Source organism: Oenanthe melanoleuca, chromosome 7 (genome assembly GCF_029582105.1).
Source record: "Oenanthe melanoleuca isolate GR-GAL-2019-014 chromosome 7, OMel1.0, whole genome shotgun sequence".
Taxonomy (NCBI): Eukaryota; Metazoa; Chordata; class Aves; order Passeriformes; family Muscicapidae; genus Oenanthe; species Oenanthe melanoleuca.
The window spans coordinates 35,549,687-35,567,486 of NC_079341.1; the positions used below are offsets into that span (position 1 = coordinate 35,549,687).

At 40.8% G+C, this 17,800-nt stretch overlaps 1 protein-coding gene across 28 annotated transcripts in view; it reads right to left on the bottom strand.

The window, feature by feature from the left end:
- NEB (nebulin) overlaps nt 1–17,800 on the bottom strand; it is a 102,551-nt gene that overhangs the window by 17,954 nt on the left and 66,797 nt on the right. For 16 of the 28 annotated variants that reach the window (XM_056496402.1, XM_056496428.1, XM_056496418.1 and 13 more), the window contains 23 exons: nt 15,701–15,805; nt 15,492–15,599; nt 14,135–14,239; nt 13,414–13,518; nt 13,194–13,298; nt 12,502–12,606; nt 12,308–12,418; nt 12,002–12,112; nt 11,460–11,561; nt 11,247–11,345; nt 10,647–10,745; nt 8,716–8,826; nt 8,480–8,584; nt 7,335–7,439; nt 6,130–6,234; nt 5,259–5,369; nt 4,692–4,802; nt 3,524–3,637; nt 3,300–3,404; nt 2,787–2,891; nt 2,574–2,678; nt 1,739–1,831; nt 645–737 (listed from right to left, as the gene is read on the bottom strand). In XM_056496402.1, coding sequence (XP_056352377.1) covers nt 645–737; nt 1,739–1,831; nt 2,574–2,678; nt 2,787–2,891; nt 3,300–3,404; nt 3,524–3,637; nt 4,692–4,802; nt 5,259–5,369; nt 6,130–6,234; nt 7,335–7,439; nt 8,480–8,584; nt 8,716–8,826; nt 10,647–10,745; nt 11,247–11,345; nt 11,460–11,561; nt 12,002–12,112; nt 12,308–12,418; nt 12,502–12,606; nt 13,194–13,298; nt 13,414–13,518; nt 14,135–14,239; nt 15,492–15,599; nt 15,701–15,805 — 2,418 coding nt within the window. Of the gene's footprint in view, nt 1–644; nt 738–1,738; nt 1,832–2,573; nt 2,679–2,786; nt 2,892–3,299; nt 3,405–3,523; nt 3,638–4,691; nt 4,803–5,258; nt 5,370–6,129; nt 6,235–7,334; nt 7,440–8,479; nt 8,585–8,715; nt 8,827–10,646; nt 10,746–11,246; nt 11,346–11,459; nt 11,562–12,001; nt 12,113–12,307; nt 12,419–12,501; nt 12,607–13,193; nt 13,299–13,413; nt 13,519–14,134; nt 14,240–15,491; nt 15,600–15,700; nt 15,806–17,651; nt 17,757–17,800 lie in introns of all 28 variants that reach the window. The other 12 variants (XM_056496429.1, XM_056496401.1, XM_056496413.1 and 9 more) reach the window with 8 other exon arrangements.

The following is a 17,800-nucleotide window of genomic DNA, read 5'->3' on the forward strand; positions in this document are numbered from 1 at the left end:
TGCTGAGGTGCAGAGAGCAGGGAATTCCTGCTGAGGTGCAGGGAGCAGGGAATTCCTGCTGATGTGCAGGGAGCAGGGAATTCCTGCTGATGGGCAGGGAGAAGGGAATTCCTGCTGAGGTGCAGAGAGGAGGGAATTCCTGCTGATGGGCAGGGAGAAGGGAATTCCTGCTGAGGTGCAGAGAGGAGGGAATTCCTGCTGATGGGCAGGGAGCAGGGAATTCCTGCTGATGTGCAGAGAGCAGGGAATTCCTGCTGATGTGCAGGGAGCAGGGAATTCCTGCTGATGTGCAGGGACAGGGACATTACCCAGGGAACAGGGAATTCCTGAGCTGTGGTTCAGGGAACAGGGACATTCTCAAGCTGATGTGCAGAAACAGGGACATTCCCAAGCTGGGACATTCCTGCTGATGTGCAGGGACAGGGACATTCCCAAGCTGGGACATTCCCAAGCTGATGTGCAAGGATCAGAGACATTATCCAGGGAACAGGGACATTCCTGAGCTGATTTTCGGGGAACAGGAACATTCCTGCTGATGTGCAGGGTACAGGGACATTCCCCAGGGAACAGGGACATTCCTGAGCTGTGGTTCAGGGATCAGGGACATTCCCCAGGGAACAGGGACATTCCAAGCTGGGACATACCGAGCTGATGTGCTTCTGGGTCTCCTTGACTCGCTTCACCTCGGGCAGGTCAGGAATGGGAGTCCCTTTGCCAATGCTCTCCTTGTACTTCACCTGCAGAGCACAGCAGTTAGGGAAAGGAAAGGGATTTACAGGAAAACTTTCAAAGGCTCACGATAAAGAGCTTTGTCCTGATCTTGTGGAAAGTTTAAAGGACTTCAGCACCTTCCCCTCACTTCCCAAGGAATCTGTGACAAGGCAGTTCTGCTGTTGAGTCACTGGAATGGCACTATAAATTCCTTTAAACCTTTCTACCAAGGGAAGGAGAATTTGGGATGTGTAAGAACCCCTCCTATTTAACAAAGGTGAGAATCATCACACAAGGTTTCAGCAGTGACTGTGCCATTGCATTTCTGCTTGGCTAACAACAAAAAAAGCCTTTCACAAGAACATTTTGAACATTTTTAACACGTTCTGCATGAACAAACTGGCTGCAGTGTTAGTGCATGACATTAAATGACATCACCATTCAAAAAAAGCATGGAGGAGGTTTAGGAGATTTCAAATAAAATTAATAGGTAAAATCATTCCAATTTTAGATTTTAGATAACATCCAAGTTTGCCAGGATAAAACAAACCAAAAAAATCACCACTAGAAAATTCAGTCTGAGCAGAGTAAAACAGATTTTCCTGGGAGATGGTCCCACCCTGGAACAGGTTGTGGAATCTTCATCCTGTGGGATACTCAAAACTCAACTCATCCCAAAGCTGAGCCACAGGGTTGGAATAGATAATTTCAAGAATTCCCTTCCCACTTAAATATTTATTTTTTATCTGTCCAAACTCTATCTGGGATGAGATCAAATTGACAGCAAGAGCTTCCACAGTTTAGAAATGAATTGTGAGTAAGAAATTGAAGGTTAATCATTAGAGAGGTTACTGTTAAAGTAACAAGAATGGGCAAAAAAACTTTCAGAAAATCACCCTTAACTGGGTGGGTTATTGCCAAACTACTGTTAGCAAAATGTAAAGAAAAGAAAAATAAAAAAAATATATATTATTTTGAGTTGAATTAGCAGTGGTAGAGTGAGTATGAAAAATCAATTCTTGTGTACCGAGCTGATATTATCCTGGGTTCGTTTAACTCTCTGCATCTCTGGGGTCTTTTCAATTGTGGTTCCAGTTCCAATATCTTCTTTATATAAAATCTTAACGTTTAGAATGAAGACAACAAGGTTAAGCATCCAAAACACAACATTCTTGCTCCCAAACACTGAGTTTAGACACAACAGAGCAGCTGAAAGCCCAGAGGATCCACCCTGGCTGCTGCTTCTCTGAAGGTGTCCAAAGTGAGCACCATTTGTGGAAAAAAAAGAGCTGATTTTTTAAATTTCATGCTTTTTAAGTAGAAGATGATTTATGCAATAAATCAAATTATCAATTATATTTCAGTAGAATATTCCTGGGCTAGTGGAAGGATGGAAGAAGATGAGCTTTAGGTCCCTTCCACCCATTCCATAATTCCATAATCAAAACATTTGTGGGCTAATTTTAGGATTGAAGATCATTATTTGCTCTAATTAGATTTATACAGATATTTTCCACTTTGTTAATGGTGCTGGAGGCAAAATGCCACAGGAGGCACTTGATGGCAACAGGAACTGGGCAACAACTCAGGCACACAGAGCACGAGGGGCAGCAGGACTGGCATGGGAACAGCACAAAGGAAAGGGATAAAAATGATATTAATTTAATGAGGGACTGTTTAACCCTGTCACAGCTGTGCCTGTGAAAGAGGGCAATGACCCCACAAAATCAGCAGGAAAAACACTTTATAAAGCCCAGCTAAATCCACTGTACCTGTAGGAGAAGCACCAAAAAATTGTAATTTTATTAAAGATATTAAAGTCTATTTTTTGGGCTGAGGAGTGAAGACAGAGGTGACCATACCGAGCTGAAATTCTTCTGGTTTTCCTTCACCCTCAGGATTTCTGGGGTGTCCTGAACCACTGTGACTTTTCCTTTGCTGCTCTGTAGGTCTGACTGATACTGAAGCTGTGGAAAGGGAAAATGTTAAATGTTAACTTCGTGATGCACAAATTCCCTCACAGTTTTCTTCAAAAATGAGAAAAATATGGTTTTTTTATTTATTTCTGGACTTACCATGCTAAAGTTCTTCTGGTTCTCTCGGACCCTCTGCATTTCTGGTGTGTCAGCCACAGGCACATAGTAGGGCATGCTCTTCTCTGCATCTTCCTTGTATTTTTTCTGATGGAAAACCCCAAATGGATTAAAATAGAAAACACAAAAGCAGCAAGAAACAAACTGGAGTTATTGATTGTTGAGCAGTGCCCATCTTTGTGGAGGTGTGAGTTCTTCTCTGTCTGATAGAAACTGAGATTATGCCTCTGTGCAAGGTTTATTTTAGACAGCAGGTTATTGAGGAGTAGAAAATTAAGAAGAATCTGCTTAAAAAAAGAATTAGCTTTGCCAAGCAAGAGAAATTATTGTGTCACTTGACACAGCAGTAAAATTAATTTGATTATTGCCATGTAAATCTGGAAAGATTTGTTCCCTGGTGCCTCCTGAAGGTTGTGAGAGGTGGTTATTTGGTTGTTTAATTAGTATTTCCTGGAGCTCCCACATGAGCAGGATTAATTGCTTCACTCAAGATACCTGGCTGGAAAGGTTCTTGACCTGCTGGGCATGAATAATCTCTGGAGTATCAACAACACTGGTGTAGTTGGCTTTCTCCATTTCTGCCAATTGTTTGTATTTGATCTGTCGGGCAAAGCTCACGTTTAGGGGCCTGGGTCATGTCTGCACAGCAGCTCAGGCTGGGTTTAAGCAGGAAAATGTGGATTTTCCCTCGGGAGAGCTGAGTGAGGCAGGGCACAGACCTGGCTGGCGATGTCGGTGGCGTTCCTGGCGCGCACGAAATCCGGCGTCTCCAGCGCCAGCTCGCTCAGGCCCCTGCCACGGATCTCCTGCTCCAGGGCCTTCTTGTACTCCTTCTGCAGGGAAAGGGCATGGCCAGGGGTCAAGGGCATGGGCCAAAGGCATGAGGCATGGAAAAAGGGCATGGGCATGGATCAAAGGCATGGGTGAAAGGCATGGGACATGGAAAAAGGGCATGGGCATGGATCAAAGGTATGGGGCAAAGATGTGGGGTATGGAAAAAGGGCATGGGCATGGAAAAGGGCATGGATCAAAGGCATGGAGCATGGATCAAAGGCTGCAACAGCTTTGGATTCACAGCCACACACCAAGAACAGCGCCTGTTCCAGCCAGGGATAGTGAAAATCCCAGCCAGAAATAGTGTCCATTCCCAAATCAGGAACAGTGCCAATCCCAAACAAGGAACAGTGCCCATCTCAAACCAGGAACAGTGCTAATCCCACCCAGGAATAGCACCAATTCCAAACCAGGAACAGCACCAATCCCAAACAAGGAACAGTGCCCATCTCAAACCAGGAACAGCACCAATCCCAACCAGGAACAGTGACCATCCCAAACCAGAAACACCATCAATCTCAAATCATAAATACCATCAATCCCAAACCAGGAATACCTCTAGTGTCAACTCATAAATCTGCACACTAACTATATAATTTCAGATTATTTCAGTGTGTGCTTCATGACTGAAATCTTGGTTTAGTCCCTTGATTAATTAATTAATGAGTCCCTTGAGTGACTGTTGATCTCAGCCCCTGTTTCCCATTTGAATTCCTGACAGTGACTGTGAACCCAGGAAAGAACTCACTTAAAAACCCACTTTGATTCTTACTCCCTCATCCATGTTCTTTCCTGCCCTCTACTCAAGAGTTTCTAGGGAATGATGAAGTTCACACCAGTTGAAGGGAGAGATGGGATACTGGGAAGGAATTCCTGGCTGGGAGGGTGGGGAGGGGCTGGGATGGAATTCCCAGAGAAGCTGTGGCTGCCCCTGGATCCTGAAAGTGTCCAAGGCCAGGCTGAACAGAGCTGGGGTAGTGGGAGGTGTCCCTGCCCAGGGAATTTGGAGGCTGTTCCATTCCCTCAGGAATTTTCCAAGCAGGTCTTCCATACCTCGTTCAGGATTTGAGTGGCATTCTTGGCTCTCAGCATGTCTGGAGTCTCCTCTAAGGCTGTCAGTCCCTTCCCTTTGACTCCTTCCTCCAGATCCTTCCTGTACTCTTTCTGCAGGAGGAGAAGGAAAAACACTGCAGAGCCACACCAAAGAGAGTTTTACACTCTGCCAACTTAGTTGCAAAAAAAAAAAAAAAAAAGAAAAAAGAAAAAAGAAAGAAAATGAAAGAAAAAATAATTCCAAAAGCTCCAAAAGAAAAGAAAAGAAAAAAAAGATATTTGGAAAACAAGAAAGAATATTGTAGAGGGTTATGGAAGAACCACTCCAACAGAAAATGGGGATTATTGTGGAAGATCAATTGCCAAGGCACACACATATGGACCAGTTAGACTGAGGGAAGTCAGAGAGGGGCAGCAAATGGGAATATGGTTAAAGGACAAGGAAGAAATGTCCAAATTAGCTGAGAGCACAAAAAGGCTGTGAACATGCTCAGTGTGGGGGAGAAGAACTGGGAATGCTGGAGGTGCTGCAGGAGGCAGAGCAAAGAAGGCCAGAGGAGCTGGTACCTCGCTCGCTATTTTGGTGGCATATTTGACATGCAAGAGGGATGGTGTGACCTCCAGGCCAGTGAGGTTCCTGCCCTTCATGGACTCTTCAAAGTCCTTCTTATATTCTTTCTAATGAGAGCAAGAAGAAATAAGAGGAAAAAAAAAAAAAAAAAAAGAGCAAAACAGCAAATATTTATTACAATATTTTCATTATGTGCAAAGCTGGGAGGGTGTTGATGCTGAATGGGCTCCTAAATCCTGTTCCCACTAAAACTTGTGAAGCAGCTCATTGCTTTCTATGGAAATAGGACCTGATCCTGCCTTTTTTTTTTATTTTTCTACTCATTTATCTATGCAGACAAAACATTCAAAGGTAGCACAAGGAGTAATGGCCTTACACAGCTGCTTTGCAGCCTCCATCTGGGCCAGAACAGGAATTAACTTCAAATAAACAAAAAAACTGCTCAAGAAAAGAAAATGACAGATCATGGGAGAATCTGTGACAGCAGAGACACACAGGGAGTAAAAGAGTTTCTCAAAAATGTAGTTTTGACATGAAAAAAAAAGAAGCAGAGCACTTTCTGTGTCCTGTGATAACACACAAACTCTGTGTTGTGCTGTAAAAATTAATTCTGTACCACATTTCTTACTCAAAGACTTGTTCAAGCTTCATTTACCAATAAAAGATTCCAGATAAACTCATTTCATGACAGGAAAGTGTCATGAATGTTCATTCATGCATTCAACAACCATCATAAAGAAATCTGAAATAGCTCTTATTTTCCAGTCTGTCAGCATGCACAAGGTGCAAGTGGAATAGCCTGTCAAATCCCTAAGTTTAATTTTAAAAAAGAGATTTTAAAGCTTTTCAGCCAATCAGTGATTTTACCTCGCTCTGCATGAGCTGAGACTCCTTTGCAGTCAGGTATGTGGGAGTTTCAAAGTCCAGCATGGGTTTTCCTTTTTCCTTCTCATACTTTTCTCTGTATTTCACCTGAGGGAAAAAAAACCAGAGTCATCCTCCTAAATAATCAAAGACCTAATTATGTGCCTACTATCAACAGCTCTGTGATAAAATTGAATGTCTAATGCAGTTTATTTTCCTGAAATTTGTATTATTGATCAGCAAATGTAAAAGTTGCTGTCCAGGAAGTAAAATATCAAAGAAGAGATTCCTGGTTCAAGTTCTATTATCCTGATTTTCAGAGTGCTTAGTGAGGTAATGCTGTGGCCAAGTCAGAGCCTGATCCCAAACTGGAGCAACAAAGACTGACTTAAAAATTAATTACAACCTCATTAACATGATTAACAACCATTTCCTTATGGTCCTTTGCTATGTGACCTTTTTGTCTTCCATCCCTGGAAATGTCCAAGGCCAGGTTGGGGCAACCTGGGATAGTGGGAGGTGTCCCTGTCCCCAAGGCAGGGGTGGGTCTGGATGATCCTAAATGTCCCCAAACCATTCTGGAATTCTGTGCCAAGCACCAGAACAATCAGCTGTTGTTATAGTAATTCCTCTCTTGCTTTACAGCCAATAAATACTTGGAACAGAGAGGATCAGAGACCAAATCAGATTGTAAATTTCTCTGGAGTGATTCACAGTTTTACTCCAGAGGGAAAAACTCCAGACATGTTAATAGTTTGGGTTAAAGCTATTTTGGATGCAGGAAATGACAGCAGAGCTCTCCTTTGGATCATGGGATGGATGAAGCAGTTGGAAATTCACTGTCAGCAACAACCCTAATTCCTTCAGTTCCCAGTTTCTTTGGTTCCTTTTTTCCTCCAGAGATAAATCCTCCTGATAAATGTATTTGATAAACTATATCAATGTATAATAAATGTATTATCCTGTATGAACAGAAGTGAGCAACAGGCTCTGGAATGAATGAATCACAGATATTTTATCTGTGCATTTTTTGTGTTCTGAGCTTGGGAATGTGCAGCTTTTGCTCCCTGGATCCTTCCCCAGGTGTGCAGTGCTGGTGGGGCAGAGGGGCACAGGGAATGTCCCAGCCTGGAGGATTCACTGGGAGGGTTTGGATGGAATTTGGTGCTCAGTGAGGTGGGACAATGACAAACACACGTCCGACTTACGTGGCTCTGGAGCTCTGAGGCTTCCCTGAGATGAACCTGTTCAAGATTATCTGGCACCACATGGTAGTGACCCTTACTCTTCTCATACTGCTTCTTGTACTGGTACTGAAGGGAAGGTGTCAAAAATCATCTCAATCAAAAAAAAAAAATCCCTCAGCAAATTTATTTCTCAGGTCCAATCAAAGCAACATTGCAACGGAACATCAGAGAGAAATTAGAAATGCAAGAAGTAAAACAAAAAACAAGAAGTTTAGAATTTATATTGGGGGTTAAAGATATGAGGGAATAGTTATTTTTTGATGGTCATTTGGATTGCAACAAAGGTTTTGTCCAAACCAGGATTAAAAGAAGAAAAATAAAGAGAAAAGAGAAAACACAGTGGGCAATGAAAGGCTGTACCAGGCAATAAAAGTTTTGCCTTTTCTCATTATCAATTATTTTGTTAGGTATAATTATGTGGATTTACAATAGGGGAGTGTTAAACAAACATGAAGTAAAAAAAAAAAAGCAAACAAAAAAAACACCAAAAAAAACCCCAGATAAAAATTTGAAAATTAAATATAGTAGTCAGCAAAGAAAAAAGGAAAAAATAAAAAAGGTATTTGTTAGTGTAGTGCAATCAGTTAAAAATGGGATCAAGAACCAACCGAGTAAAAATGATCAGAGGATTTAAAAGATTAGCAGTTCTGCAATCAGTTAAAATGGGATCAAGAACCAAGTAAAAATGATCAGAGGATTTAAAAGATTAGCAGTTCTGCAATCAGTTAAAATGGGATCAAGAACCAACCCAGCAGAAATGACCAGTGTTTAAAAGATTAGCAGTTCTGCAATCAGTTAAAATGGGATCAAGAACCAAGTAAAAATGTTCAGAGGATTTAAAAGATTAGCAGTTCTGCAATCAGTTAAAATGGGATCAAGAACCAACCCAGCAGAAATGACCAGTGTTTAAAAGATTAGCAGTGCTGCAGGTAAGGAAGATTTCCCTTCCCAGAGCACAAACGCCGGTTAAGGAGGAACCAGGAGGAACCAGAGGAAGAGATCACTACCAGGTGATGCCCATGGAGGGAGCAGCTGCTCCAGGAGGAGTCAGCAGAGAATTCCCAAGGGAATTGCCAGCCCTGGCAGTGGGATCACCCAGAACTCACAGCACTGGCGAGCTGGCTCGTGCTCAGCACGTGGTTCATCAGCAGCGACTCCTTCATGTCCGTGACGGGCTTGTGCAGCTTCTTCAGGTCTGCCTTGTACTTCACCTGCAGGGAATAAAGGGTTAAACCCATCAGGACAGGCCCAGCCTGGCCTGGGGGAGGGTTCCAAGCACTCAGAGGAGGGTTTGGGAGAGCAGGATGGGATTTGCTCCCAGGAAAAGTGAAAGTGAACGCACCTCGCTGGCCATGTTGTGGGCGTCCTTCAGGGTCTTGTAGATTTTGGCCTCCTTCAAATCATATTTTGGCTTTTTGCCCAACTCTTTGGCAAAGTTCTCCTTGTATTTCACCTAAACAGAGAACAACCAGGTGTCACAGCTGCTCTGCAGGACTCACTGGTTTGGCTGTTCCAGTGGGGCTGGCTGGGAGAAGAATGAAAGTGCAGGAACTTGAAGGTGTCCACTGGAATAAAGATTATTTCAGAAACGACCTGACATGGAAAGAAAATCTACATCTATTTGACATTGACAAGATTTTTCTTCCAATGCAAAGGTCACATCTCCTCATTGCAAAAATAAAAGAGCCAAGAGGATTGTGTTGCCAAAATTCTCACCCGTGGAATTTTTCACTTTTTCACTTGAGTTTTTTAGAGATGGGAACAATGCATTGATTTAAGATGTTTCACAAAGACAAACAGAGACAGGTATAATAAGAGCAAAATACAAGAAAATTATATCATTATTATATGAAATATAATAATGTAAGAGTACATGAAAGAGTGTTTAGAAGAAAATTTTATACACTTCTTGGAGAAATAAGAGTTTTAAAAACCTCAAGAGCACTGAAGATGTCAGTACATCAAATACTTTTCTATCCATTGTTAGGCACACAGTGTGTTCTGTGTGGATTAATGATCACAAACAGAGCAGTGACACAATTAATTACTCATGATAAATAATTAATTCGATTCTACAAGAGTTTTAGTAACACTTCCAAACCACACCAGCTTCAGCCAAGTCAAACACAGCAATGTGAGCCATCAGAATCCATGAGATCCAGCCTGGAGGTACAGGAATATTGACAGGAATGATCAATGCAAAATTAAAAGCAAGCAAGCCAGACAGACAAAATCCAGCTAAAAAACTCAACTGGATAAACAAAGTGGACAAAATGCTTTACAAAGTTTATGAGATGTCCAAGAGAAAATACACTGTTAAAGATGATGCCAACCATTCTTTGCTCCTTCACTGCCCCTCATTTTCCCTCAGAACCAAAATTATCTCAGCAAAGAATGTTTAAAAGACCAAGAGTGGAAAAAGAATGGAAAACCAAGATCTCATCACTGAATGGGCACAAACAGAACTGCTTCTTTTTCTTGTAGATCATTTTACAAACAGAATTTCTTTTTCTTGTAAATCAGTTTAGAATCTTTGGTTTTCCTGAGGAGATTCTTGGTTTTCCTGCAGACACTGTGGTGGACATTCCAACATCCAAACATGGCAGCAGACACAGCCAGACATGGAGGAAACAAAATCCCTTTTTTTTTTTCCCACTTGGAAATACATGTGTAAAACTGACATGGCACAGACCTGACTGCTGCCACTTCCAAATGGGCAATCCAGGCTCTGGTTTTCTTTTTTTTTCAAAGGTTTTGATGTGGGAAGAAGTCTAAGGAACAATGAGCCCTCAAAATGGTACAGGTTGCACTTCTCAGTGGGACTGATTCTGTCAGAGCTTGCTCTTCCATTAGGAAATTCCAACCAATAAAATAGTTTAGTTAGAGTTTAAATGAAGTTTTAATAGAAGTTTGAAGAGTTAAAATGAAGTTCTGGAGACGGTTCACTGAAAATTACCAGCCCCATTGTTCAGATTGGTCATGCACATATATTTACACATATATTTCCCTGTGGTTTTTTTTCCTTTTTGGACAATAACAGCTCAAATTTTAGGTTTTTGGGTGGAAAAGGTGAGTTTTCACTTTTCCAAAGATTTCACATTATGTGAGTGCACTGAAATCTTCCATTAAAATACCTGGAAGCTCCAAAACTATTATGAAGAGCAGAATGACATTTAAGCTTCACATGGTGCTGCAGAATTGCAAGATAATTCTGCTAGCAAGAGACAGATGCACAACAATGGCATTAATGGCAGTTAATTAAAGTTGTCTTACATGACTACTTAGCAAATTTGCTTTCTTAAAGGTTCTCATCCAGGGGGTGTCATAGGAAGCAGCTCCATGGCCTCTCATGTGTTGTTTAAGGTACTCTGCCTACAACCAGCAGCAAGAAAGCAAGGTCAGAAAGGCAAAATTCCAGAATTCAAGCATGAAGGGGTGAGAAAGAACCAAGAGGGATTGAGGTCCTGGCTCAAGATTCTTTTAAAGATACAAAGAAAAAAAGAAAGTGGCTGAAAGAATCCAAGTGTCTGTTCGAAGGATGGAAAATAAGAGTCAGGTAAAGGCTGGTTCTGGTAAAGCCAATACCCAAAAGGGCTAAAAAAGAATAGGATAAACACTTCAGCTTCAGTATTTATGTTACAGCATCATCTTAAGAAGGTTTTATATCTGCATTAATGACAGTAGAAAAGTTTAACAAAGAAATACAAATTTGTACTGATATTTAATTTTTACTCCACCACATTTCCTTCCTTTCCCTTTCCCCTTAATTTTGGAATAATTTCAATTACAATCATGACACCACTCTGTAACTTAATTTCATGCCTCATTTCTCTCACTGCTTTGAGTTTCACCAAGTTTTTATTTTGCCCTTACCTGGCTGGTCAGTTTGGACACCTCCTTGGCCAGCTCAATGTCTGGACGTCCCAGCATGGTCACACCCACACCTGCTGCTCCACGCTTCTTATACTCAATCTAATAAAAAAAATAAATCCTTTAGGAATGAGGAAACACCCTTTTAATTATTCTACTGGGTTTTGTAATTAAATTAATGCTAAAGGATTATAAAGAAGGTTTAAAACCACTCACATTGCTGATTAATTTGGCAGCCTGAGTTGCTTTCTTAATATCTGGTCGATCTGCTATAGGTGTGTAGTGGAGTTTGGATTTGGCATCTTTCTTGTATTCAATCTAATCCATGGAAAAAGACAGAGGAAAGAAAATGAATGAGGTTTATCCACTGGGAATACATCAATTCAGGACACAGCAACATGAGAAAGTGCATGGGTTTGTTCAGGAAATCAATTCACAAGGCATGGATCTGGGAATCCGGTTTTGCAAGTTTTCTGCAAGTGGAGAAATAAATATGGGAAATTCTGCCTATATTTGAAAGGATGAAAAGAATTCTTAGATGTGATTTCCACCAGATTACTTGAAATCCTACAATGGGATTTTACATACAAATCCCTTATTTCAGTGCAATTTCATATTTTAAATATTTGTACCTTTATCTTTCAAAATCACACCTGAATATGGAGGCTGAGAGGAAATTCAGGAATCCATAAACTTTTTTTTCCACTTGAGTTTGCTTACATAACCTACTAAATTAATGGGAAAAGAGGCAAACTTACTGTGCTCTGGTTTTTAGCAACTTCCATGGCATGTTTCACCTCAGGGGGCTCCAGCATGACAGAATAGTTGGATTTGCCTTTCTCCTTCACAAACTTCTTTTTGTAGTTTGTCTGTCAAGAGCAACAAGTGCCACGTGTGAGTTTTTAATGCCACACAGAGGGAAATGCTACAGAAACTTGGAAAAAAAACTCCTTGAAACTGCTGGATAAAGAGTCACCTCTTTCCCAAAATGTGTAGGCTGCAGATTTTGGGGTTGGGATTAGACAAGCTCAGCTTTGGGGATGATGAGCTGAGTCTGAACTCACCTCACTGACGTTCTTGGTCACCTCCTTGACATGGACAGTGTCCCTGGTCTCGGGCAGGGTGGTGAAAGAGCCATGGGGCAGCTGCTTCTTGCTCTGCTCTTTGTACTTGTTCTGCCAGCACAGGGGAAAACCAGGTAAAACCCAGCAGCTCCAGGATGGGATGAAATTAAATCAATCAATAAATGAATTTTTACCTCAGACACCAGGGAGCTGACGTTCTTAGCCAGCAGGATCTGAGGGGTGTCTGGAACAACGTGGTAGGTCCCACGGGCTTTGTTGTGCTTCTCTTTGTATTTTATCTAGCAGGAAGGAGAGATAGCAGTTTGAATAATGTGCATTTTGTCTTCTGGCAGCAAAAAAAAAAGTAATCAGTACAGTTGTGTTTGCTTGTAAGTGCAGAATTTTGCAGAAAATCCCATGTTTTGACATTTTACAGCTTAATCTTTACATTCCTATGGCTCTCACTTGGATTTTTTTTAATGTACTGTTACTAATTATTAAAGATATTTTGTGTTATTATTAAAGATATTTTGTGTTATTACTAAAGATATTTTGTGTTATACTAAAGATATTTTGTGCTATTCCCAGATATTTTCTCCAGACACTTCCATTTCAATACCAGGAATGCACAGATACCCCTGGGTGTAAGGTCCAGGGTTGTTCAGGCCATGTTAACTTTGAATGTTAATTTAATCCATGAACTAGGCTTTTACAAGACTAAATTTATTCTCAGTTCATTCATTAAATAAATCAAATAATGAAGTGAGACTGAGAACAACTGTCCAAGGCTTCATTGTAAATCCAATTATATTTGCAATAGAGCAGTTAAGCAGTGAGTAAAGTGGTAGTAGAGGACTTGGAGAGGAAAGGTGAGTTCAGTGCTTACATCACTGGCCAGGATGGCATTATTTAAGGCCAACACTGTGTTTTTATCATCTGTGACAGAGAGTTTGCACCCCTTGAGGAATTCTCGGTCCAGTTTGTATTCATACTGCAGGAAGAAAAAATAAAAGATAAAGTAAGATAATGTCTTCTCCAATTTTTAAAAAAATTCTGAATAGGAGAGATGGGAAAAGGGAATATTCAGAGTATTCTGATTTTCTTACATCACTCTGCTGCAGAGAGGACTTGGCTGCTTGGACAAAGTCAGGCCTGTCAGCAATCAGGTGCCAGTGGGCTTTGGCTGCTTCATATTTCTTCTTATAATCCAGCTGTGTGCAGGGAAAAACCAAAGAGAAGAGTTCATTGGAAATTGGTACTTTGCACATACATACAGAGGCCAATTCTCTTTTGGTCTGTGAGAAGAGGTGAGAAAATGTATCTGCATCAGATCAGGGCTTTTCTCTGGGTCAGGCACAGCTCAGTCACTGCAGATTTCCCACTGCTGGGTGGAGAAAGGAATATGAAGGACTGAAATGATGTCTTGACTTTGGAGAAGGGGAGAGCTTTCAGATCCTTCCTGCTGAAATGGGTGTTGGGCACCAATAACAGAAAAGACAATGAAGTTTTCCATGAAGCTTTGCTTTGTCTCCCACAGAATTCCTGGGACAGGTGTGTCTGCCAGGAAACAGAGGACAGCTGGAAGGATGGGATGTGTGACATACAGGAATCTCAAGGGCAACTCACCAGAGTGAGCACTTCAGTATGAAATAAATTAAACCACATTTTATTACAGCAGTGTAAGGATTAGAAGTGATGCCCAAAAAATTCAGTGGAATTTAATTTCTTGTGGAATCATTTCTTGTGGAAATAATTCCTTGTGGCTTCCACTGCCAGTCCCCAACACCCTCCAGAAAAAAATTAACACATGACCAGGACAGAACTCACGTTGCTGTTCAGTTTGTAGGCGTGCCTGGGAGTTTTGATGTGAACTGAATCTGCCACGACGGTGCAGCGAGATTTGCTCCTCTCATACATTTCTTTGTATTTCAACTAAAGAAAGACAAAGATGTAAAACTGCTTACAAAGATCATATCAGCATCAACAGGAAAATCATTCAAAAGGAAAAACCTAATTAAAATTGTCTGGATAAAATCTTAGTAGGAGGAAATGGCTGGAGGTGGCAGTCAGAAAATCAGAGTCAGGGGTCTGGGCTGGTGATGAGGTGAGGGTTGGGCACAGCTTGGATTTGATGGTCTTGGAGGGCTTTTTCAACCTAAATAATTCTGGGATTCCATGAAAAATAAATTCTACAGGTAAAACTTGATATCAAGCACCTGCCTGAAGGAGAGTCTTCCCCAGCAGCACTTCTCTTTAAAAACAGAAATAGAAAATGTGGCAGTTTTAAATCACCACGAGGCACAGACTAAGATTAAACAAAATCAATTCATGACCAGTAATTCTGAATATTTCTAGTTTTTTGTAGCCAAAAGAAATCCTCTGAAGAAACTTATTTTCTGATAGTTACACTAACTGAAAACTCCTTCAACAAATCTCAGCATTCACTTTGGAACTTAAAAAACGTTCTTCAATTCACATCTCTATCTCTCAGTGATCCAGTTCAGTATCTGGATAAAAACTGTTATTTTTCCTCCTGGATTTACTAGTTATGTAGAAATCCATGGAGCATCTGGATGAGATTCAGGCTATTTATTCTGACAGTACTACACTGAGTTTCAGAAATTTCAGTATCCTCATAGATACCTAAGGAACAACAAAACAAAGGACAGAGAGAAGGGGCAGGAGAAGGAAGCAGGAATCCTAAATTCTGTATTATTCTATCCATTCCTTTATCTCTCCTTCTTAATTTTCTATTGCCCCAGAATCAAAACATATTTATTTTAGATCAGAATATTTACCTTATGTATTCACAGTATCCATATAAGATATTAATAAACACAGCAATACATGAAGTATTTTATTCAAGCTTCAAAAAAAAAAAAAGCACTAGAGGAAGAAAAACCAGAGAAAACCTCTCCAAATTAATGATTTAGAGACCACTCCCAGCTCATGGCTTTTATTTCTGGTGAGGGGTGAGCAACAAAATGTTCTAAGAGCTCCAGAAGAAAATTCTATGAAAAACTTCCTGGGTTTTGAAAAAGCACTGAATGCAGGTAGTTTTAGAGGTCAACATGGTCTAAGAAGGGGGTGATTTTCACTGACAGAGTTACACAGCAGTTACAAACATTGGCTGTCAAGTTAAAAGGTGAATTTTGTGTTTTGGTGCCACAGAGGATTTACTCACATCGCTGATCCTGTCCTTGACCTTGCGCACGTGCAGCAGCATCGGCGTGTCCTGGATGGTGGTGTAGCCCTTGGGCTTGGCTTTGTTGTATTCCAGCTTGTAAATAATCTGAAGGGACAAATTTGGGGTTGGATTATTTCTTGGAATCCTTGGAGCCAGTTGGGAACTCCCTGGGGGTGATTAGCCCATTCCAAAGGCTCCACACTTACATCACTGATCTGTTTGTTGACCTTTGTGGTTCGTAAATACTCTGGAGTGTCCAGAACTGTGGTGTATTTGCCTTTCTTCTTCTCATAGTCCTTCTTGTACTGAATCTGGAGATGGGGAAAGGCTCTGAGTTAGGAAAGGCTCAGAGCAGGACAAAACCTCTTCCAGAGGTGGGGTTATATCCCTGGATAAAATTGCAAAACCCTCCCCCAAAGGCAAAGGAAGCAGAACATGCACCATGAGCTGAATTGCAAACCCTTCCTTGCCTAGGAGGCTGCCTGTTTGTCTGTCTGATTAATTTTATTGTTTGCCTGATCAATTTTATGGTTATTTCAAGCTAAAATCTTCAGGACTGAGCTAAAAAAAACCAATCCTTGCAGACCAGAGACTTTTAAATTTCATAATGGATAATATCTAACTTTTAAATATTTATATCCAGTTGAAATTTGGACTTGGTGATCTTGGAGGTCTTTTCCAACCTTAATGGTTCTGTGATCAGAGTGAAGAGAAATGTAAATCATCTCACATTGTAGGAGATAAAAACATCACCAAATTTATCACAATTCCAGTATGTTTTCAGGCTTTGGCAGCAGGATTTGTGCCTTGGTAAGGATTTTCTTAAAGATCACCTTGCCCTGCTCAGGTTTCTAAACCTTTTTCACAGAGTTCAGTGAGAACAGGTTCACCAAGGATGGGAATTCATTGTAGGCAGCCTCAAGGCAGCCTTCAGGTTAAAGGTTAGAACACATTTTTTTAAAAAGAATTTTCATGCTCTACCCTTTATCAGAAAATAAAACCATGCATTTGAAATGGGACTGCAACAGACAAAATATGAAAAATGATGAACAAATAATGGATGATAACATGAAGTGAACTTGGGGGGACATGCAGGTCAGACACTCCTTTTTTTGAATTCAAACATACTCAAAGTTACCTGCAAGGAGTTTTTAGTGAAAGAATAGAAATCCAAAGAAAAATGGAACAAAAATGTCTGAAAGAACTTCAGTAATTTATTACTGAAGAATGTCACTACTGGCAAGGGTAATAACAAAGAATTACAATTCCCTCTGGCAGAATTGTTTTCCACTGTTGCATTTCCAGTCTATCATTTATCTTCCAATTCACTATCAGAAATTATTTTTCTCCCTGCAAAGGGTGAGCTGACTACTAGCAGCTGTGATTTCAGAGCAGAAATATCTGTTCTGTGTCTGACACCATTCTGGGCACAGTGGGAGATAAATGTTGGAATTTCCATGACAAATCCATCATCCTCTTCCTGAATTAAGGAATTTGGGTTATCAAAAGTGGCCAGGCCAAGAAATGGTGTCAGAATGAGAACTGGGTTAGGGAAATACCAGGAAGAGCTAACATCCAATATCTGAAATGTATGGAAAATTGCTTTTTATTATACAAATATGTGAAATCCATATCAATTGTTTATAATGAAAGGAGAAAATGGGGACAAGCTCAGCCTGAGCAGAAATAGCTGTGATTTTACAGCACAAATAACTGTTCTGTGTCTGACACCATTCTGGCACTGGGAGATAAATGTTGGATTCTCTCTGGCAAATCCATCATCTTCTTCCTGAATTAAAGAACTGGGGTTATCAAAAGTGGCCAGGCCAAGAAATGGTGTCAGAATGAGAACTGGGTTAGGGAAATACCAGGAAGAGCTAACATCCAATATCTGAAATGTATGGAAAATTGCTTTTTTATACAAATATGTGAAATCCATACCAATTGTTTATAATGAAAGGAGAAAATGGTGCCAGCTCAGCCTGAGCTGAGCAAATACTGTTTCAGATATTCTGTTTTATTTTATCACAGCCAGCATTAAGCACATTGAGGAAGCCCTGGGGGTCTGAATTCCATGGAAATAGAGGCAGCAGTCAATATGCCAAGTCCAAGCAGCTACAGTGGGTATCTAAGGTGTCCCAGAGCCCTGCAGATTACCTGGCTCCACAGGTATGTGTTGTAGAGTGCTGTCAGCATATCTGGCCTCAGAATTTCATTGCATCCGTGCTGCAGGAGCATCTTGGCAAAGGATTTATAGCTTTTCTGTCCATGCAAATGGCAACCAAGGACAAGAGAGACTCATGAAC